Source organism: Arachis duranensis, chromosome 8 (genome assembly GCF_000817695.3).
Source record: "Arachis duranensis cultivar V14167 chromosome 8, aradu.V14167.gnm2.J7QH, whole genome shotgun sequence".
In the NCBI taxonomy this organism is placed as follows: domain Eukaryota; kingdom Viridiplantae; phylum Streptophyta; class Magnoliopsida; order Fabales; family Fabaceae; genus Arachis; species Arachis duranensis.
Window position 1 is genome coordinate 28,138,384 of NC_029779.3, and position 6,377 is coordinate 28,144,760.

A 6,377-nucleotide genomic window follows, 5' to 3' on the forward strand; every position below is an offset into this window, starting at 1 on the left:
GTGCTTTTACATTTAAAAAAAATAAAAAGTAGCATACAGTACAAAAAAAAAATAAAAAATACAAAAAATACAAAAAAATTATTTTTTTTATATTTGTTCCTTTTCATATACTATTTTTTTAGTCACAAGATTCAAGAACGAATCTTTTTTGAAAAGGGGGAGAATGATACGTACTTTACATGTTCGTGATATGAAAAGATCAAATATTATTTAAAAGATATTAGTTTATTTTGATATATTTTGATTTTTATTTATTTAGTTACTAGATTGGCTTTTATTTTGTGAGCTTTAAGGTTTTCTTTATTTTAACCTAAACAAGAGGTTATAAATATTTCTTTAGCTATTGTAGTCGTAATATTGAGTGATTAGAGGTGTCAAAGTACTTTTTTGTTTTGTTTTGTAATGAAACCATGGTGTGAATAAATGAGATTGAGTGAGTCTCTCTTTTGTTGCACAAAAAATTAGGTAGAAGGTTGAAGAGTCCCTTCGATTCAATTTTCAAACTATGATATGGACAAGTTAGGTTAAAAATTCTCTTTCTTGTTGCATCAAAAAATTGGATAAAAAATTGAATGATTCTCTTTGTATTCAATTTTAATCTATCTTTTTTGTTTTTATTTCCATTTTAATGTATCTTTCTTATTAATTTCAATTCATGTTACTTTATTTATTTGTTTTCTTATCAACTCTCTTTATCTTTTATATCTCTCAATATAAATTTAGATCTAGACAATAAAAAAGTATGAATACAATCAAAAACAAAGAAAATAAAGATATTTATATGATTTGAAAAGTTACTTCTACCTTGAATGAAATTTTCTTTTAACATTAGAATCAATCCTAATTTGATCAAACTAGTCATTTACACATTAATGGTTGTAGCCATTAGCATTGAAGAGGAAATCCTTCCCTCTTTGGTTATATCCGATGTGCAACAACTTTTTCTCTATATATGAACCGATTTTTGCTTATAAATAATCAATCATGAGCTCTTTTGTTTGAATAATAGATTGTTTGATTGTGATCTTTATTTCTCAATCTATTAATACCTACAATATTTATAAAAAAATAAGTACATTAGGATATTATTAATTATGTTTGTCATTACAAAAAACCAAATCAATTTTTGACTCAACATAAACCATTCTTAAAGCCTAATAATTACATCTTGATAAGTTTAATGGTATATGAAAATGTAATAAAAAGTAAATAAAATGATGTGATTTTGATGAAAGCTTGGCTAAATTTTAGGCTATATATGTAGTTACAACAATCTCATATATCATAGACATTGAAGGCAGAGAAATAGAAGTGGAAACAAATGTATAGTGTGGGATAACAAAATATATTGGACCACATGGGTCCTACTGGCCTCAAAGTATATTTCATTGTGGGACACAAAAAAACATTGTGGCGTGCTTATCATATGAATTGGTTAGAACGAAAGAGAGCGATAGCACATTGCAATTGTGGGTATTGCTATAAACTAATAAACACCCCTTCAATGTCCTACGCACAAAATATAATATTGTTTCATTTTTCAGGTATATATGACTTTAAAGTCTATCTGTTGGACAGATATAATTGCACATGGTAAAAAATTGCACTAATAAGATATGTATTCTTCAAATGAATTTACAAATTCTTTTATATAAGTGAGGCTCCCAAAACATATCAAACATGCATACGGGAAAATAAAAAAAAAAATGTAGAGGGAGAGGAAAATGGTTTGATGAGCAGAATTGACAAAGCAAATACACTTAGGCTTTAAAACTATAAAGTGCTGGCTGTGGGGTTCGAACCCACGCGCACTTATGTGCAGAAGATCTTAAGTCTTCCCCCTTAACCTCTCGGGCAAACCAGCTTGTTGGTTTATTTATTTCTAATTTATTTTATAAATATAATATTCTACCAAAAACCCTAGCTCTAATATAAAATATCTCTCATTCTCTACAGTCTACACACACCACAAGCCACGGTGAAATAAAAAGCCTCAATGTCCGCAATAAACTCGATAGAACATTTCATAGACCGTTAGCCCATTGGTTAGTTAGTTATATCTCATTCATGTGTAGTTTAATTTAATTTGGTTATTTGTTTTAACTCCTGATCGAACGTTTTAATAGCAAGAAACAATGTAATAAATTTGTTCCCTTTTAGTTGGCGGTGGTCTACTTAATTTGATAACGCCCTATTCCATTTGTGTTTAAGCATTGCGCCTTGCTCATTGCTCATTTAAGCTTTTTTTTTTTTCCTGGTTATTTTGCTCATTACTGTTGTAATCCAAATTTACTAGTAAAAAGAGTCAATAGTAGTAGTAGTAGTTGTTATGACCTTTCACAGCCCCAATTATACTTGCAAGATTAAATAAAGTAAAATTGGGTTAAAGTTTCTTTTTAGGCGATCAGTTTGAATTAGAATTAAAATATATAAACAAATTCGAGATTGCATAGGAGTCCATTGTGTTATGCCAGTACCCCGTGGGGAGAAAATATAGTGTTATTTTTCTATTAGTATATTGGGTTTGAAAGCCCTCATTTGTAAACTCAAAGAATATAGGAACGGAACATTTGATACCAAAAAACAAAGAAACGAAACATTAAATTAGTTATATAAATACCCCAAAAATATCGTTATATAAATTTAATTTATTAGGGTAAACTTCGTACAATGATAAGCAACTCATTATCTAACAGTTGAAATCGTCGTCTATACATTTCAGCTCTGGCAGATTTACATTACTCATTATTTGGTACTGAGCAATTACATATCTAATTACAGAAGCTGAATCGTACGTTGGGTTCAGATTAAATTGAACAGAGGAAAAACGCGTGTGGATTATATCAGCTTAGTTCATTTTAAGGTCTTACTAATATGGATCCAAAGATCAAATTTTAATACATATATATATATATGACTAAAGCTCTGACAATAAATATGATGCACACTGGTTAAAAAATAGTGAAAAAATAAAGATTCTCTCGTAGATAATTAAATAACTAAGTACCTGTCATTCAATTTTTATTAGTTTCAGATAAATTATAAACTCTTCATTCTCCACACAAAAACTTCAACATAAAGTTATCCAATAAGTATATATACACATTTAAAACGTATTGAATACATTGAAAATTTAAAATGTTTTTCATTATTATACATTATATTGTTAGCATATTTTAGTTAAATCCTTCAATAAATTATGAAATCAAGAAATATTATAAGATAATTTTTTCCCATCAACGATAATGTGCCTACGTTAAGCAAGACTGTTTAATCATATTGGCATAAAATATAGAAAAAGAAATCAAAATATGAAGCAGAAAACCATCTAAAGAAATTAATTGTGACGCCCAGCAATGTCAAAACAAAACTTTCAAACATGCGAACCCCATAATAACTTACTAGGTCAAAATGTGACCAACGATACCTAAAGTTCTTACATTACGAAACTAATATATCCGGCAAAAATACCAAATGAATCAGCTTAAAATCCAATATCACTGACCATGCTTAGCCTTGCTATGTTGTTGGAGACCAGTTTCAGAATTGAAATTCCTGGATAAAACAATGAAAACCAATTAACAATTTACTCCTTTAAACAAAACTACAATTTCAAATTATTGCAAGGGTTAAGAGAACATACTTGTTGCAACTTTTGCAGAGGAATTGTCCACCAGACTTGGGAGTGTCCTTGCCATCACTGTTTGGAGTCTTTCCACCCTTCTTTGCTGGGTGAGGAGTTGCTGTATGGCCACCTTTCTTAGCATCTACATCAAAATTTAACGAACACTTTTTGTTTTATCAGAAATCCAGAATATGGAAAATGTACGACTAAAGAACAAACTATAATCCTAAGCAAATTTCAATTGGGCAACTCAAAACACCAAACTATGCATTGCAAACACACTAGGAAACATTTTATAAATAAACCAATTATCCAACAAATATCAATCAATATTATATATACAAGTCTCACCGGTCTTTTCAGGGGTAGCATTTTTTGCTTTCTTGTTAGAAATAGGAGTTTTTGTCGCGGATTCATTTTGCCTCTTCTTTCCTTGGTCCACCTTCAAATTAAAAAAAATATATATATCATTTCGTGAACGAATTATTACAAGGACGCAAATTATACAAAGAATACAGAATATATGATTACCTTCTTGGGTGGGGTATCTTCCTCATCATCATCTTCATCACTTTCACCCTCCTCATCACTCTCGCCATCCTCCATCTAGAACAACCAATGGCATAATTGTTGCAATGACAATATTGAAACCAAGGAAATAAAAAAAGGACCATCTATTCATTCAAGGTGAATAATAATGTTTTACCTATATGTAAAAATACTCTCAAAAGGAGAACAAAACTAACATGATAGTGATTAATAGCAGTTCATGAAAAAATTACGGATTACAGAATGTGCATCTTATGATTATTTTAAACAATCCTAAATACCTCTTCATCTGAACTGTCAATTTCATCATCCTCATCAGATTCATCGTCTGAATCCTCTGTTTTCTTTGGTTCAACTACCTTTACTTGTTTTGATGCACCAGCCTGAGCATCAGGTTTTTTAGATTGAGAAACCTTTACTTCCTCAACTTTTACTTCAGTTTTTCCTAGAACAAGTATTATAAATTAATTAATTATCCATGTAACATTAATAAACAGAAAAATATTTGGCAGATTGAGAGGAAGAATATACCATTTTGTGCAACTGGCAATGGATGATCCTCATCACTACTATCGTCTGCACAAGTCAGACAAAATACAACAAATTTCAGCAGACACTCCAATTCAAATGTTACATGCGATAAGTTTAAGTGACAGTTTGAACCTAACCTGAAAAATCATCCTCCTCAGTGATAGAAGGAAACAAATCATAAGTTAAGGAAAAATAAAAGATTGAGCAAAAATATACGGAAACTAAGGTTGCATGTTTAGATTCTATTAAATAGATACACGCATTCAAAGTTGTGTAAAACATTATGGGTAAAAAAGACCAGCAATTTCAAATATAATAATTTAGGAGCATAAAGGATATTCATCAGCGACAGGTGTCTTGTATCCACAAAAGTGGACACTGGCGTTCTTGGAAGTGTGGGAAAGCTCAAACTCCTTCTCAACAACCAAATCAAGAGCAATTTGAGGAAACTTCTCCTTGTTAAGGGTTCCCACAACAAATTTCTGTTCTCCAACTTTCAAATAAACAACCACAGGCTCACTGGATTTGTCCTTCTTGGACTCACCAAGAGCAACCTATAGAGAAAACCACAATAAACCGATCATAAGCCTTTTTCCAAACACATAACAAACGTAGAAAAACCGAACCAAGCAATCAGAACCCTAACCTGAGAAAGGTGTATGCAGACATCAGATTCCTTGTTGTCTACTTTAACAATCTCACCAACCTTAACCTCAGCACCTGAATTAAAAAAAAAAGCTAACAAATAATCATACCACGGTCCAATCAAGAAACCCTAACACAAGCATTCTCACAAATTGCATAAAGTTCAACACAATAAAAGCTACAGAAACAGAAATATATGTACGGCATATAAAGGGAAAAGCAACACTTAAAATCAGATTATTTTCAGCTAAAAATAACGAATGATAACTAGCATTCAGAAATCATTTCTAGTGAGGGAAATTATATGTGTGAAGAACAGAGCATGTTACCCCAAAACTCCATTGAATGAAGAGAGAGGAAGAATCGCAATAGGGTTTTAGGAGCAAAAGTGAGAGAGAAAGAGACGGAGCTGGGAGAGAATGACTACTTCTACTACCGAAAGAGAAAGAAGGTTCGAAGGGTTTTGTGACTATATATATGGCAAGGTTTTGAGTATACTAGGGTTTTTCTGATTTCTGATCGAATTTCAATCTTCTCTGGTTCTCCCCTCTCAATTCGTTTTTCTTGTTTCTTGTTTCTTTTTTGGTGCAGTTTTATTGGGCCTATTCTGCGTTTGCGATAGTTTACAAATATGGCCATTTTGGGCCTACTATGTTATCTTAAAATGACCATCGGAGGCTTTAAGGTTCTGCCTGCTTTACAGTCCAGACCCAAGAAAAAAACCACTTGATCAACAGAGAGTATAAATAAAAAGATTGTCAATTACCTAAATTCTAAATTGCTATGTGACTGGGCGAGAGCAACATGATTCGGGACGGAATGTCAATAAATCCCAACAGTTGAGACAATTAATTCAATTGGAAGTTGAATGCTGGAATGCATAAGGAAGATCAGAGTAGGAGGTGGAGAGGATCAGAAAAAGAGGATTAGTAAGTTAGAATTTTTCATATGAGAAGATATGAACAATTAAAAACAACAAATTTTTTCAACAACAGAAAGTGAATCCTAGTTAGATAATCAACAGGAC

The 6,377-nt window shown here is 31.4% G+C and overlaps 1 protein-coding gene and 1 non-coding gene across 2 annotated transcripts; both read right to left on the reverse strand.

The window, feature by feature from the left end:
• Positions 1–1,781: 1,781 nt before the first annotated feature.
• Positions 1,782–1,864, reverse strand: TRNAL-UAA (transfer RNA leucine (anticodon UAA)). The gene has a single exon. It is a non-coding gene; the product is annotated as a tRNA-Leu (tRNA).
• A 1,448-nt stretch (positions 1,865–3,312) lies between these two features.
• Positions 3,313–5,876, reverse strand: LOC107461867 (histone deacetylase HDT1). The gene is made up of 10 exons (XM_016080419.3): positions 5,680–5,876; positions 5,352–5,425; positions 5,045–5,259; positions 4,843–4,862; positions 4,706–4,750; positions 4,456–4,619; positions 4,157–4,231; positions 3,977–4,067; positions 3,644–3,767; positions 3,313–3,555 (listed from the first exon to the last, which is right to left on the reverse strand). The coding sequence occupies exons 1-10, from the start codon at positions 5,690–5,692 to the stop codon at positions 3,498–3,500; spliced, it is 879 nt and encodes a 292-aa protein (XP_015935905.1). The 5' UTR covers positions 5,693–5,876; the 3' UTR covers positions 3,313–3,497.
• Positions 5,877–6,377: the final 501 nt, after the last annotated feature.

What these genes read in the sequence shown, in the direction of transcription:
- LOC107461867 (XM_016080419.3), bottom strand. An exon ending in TCTGCATACACCTTTCTCAG is followed by an intron (nt 5,260 to 5,351) that starts GTTAGGGTTCTG and finishes TTTTCTCTATAG; the next exon opens with GTTGCTCTTGGTGAGTCCAA. An exon ending in AAGATACCCCACCCAAGAAG is followed by an intron (nt 4,068 to 4,156) that starts GTAATCATATAT and finishes TTTAATTTGAAG; the next exon opens with GTGGACCAAGGAAAGAAGAG.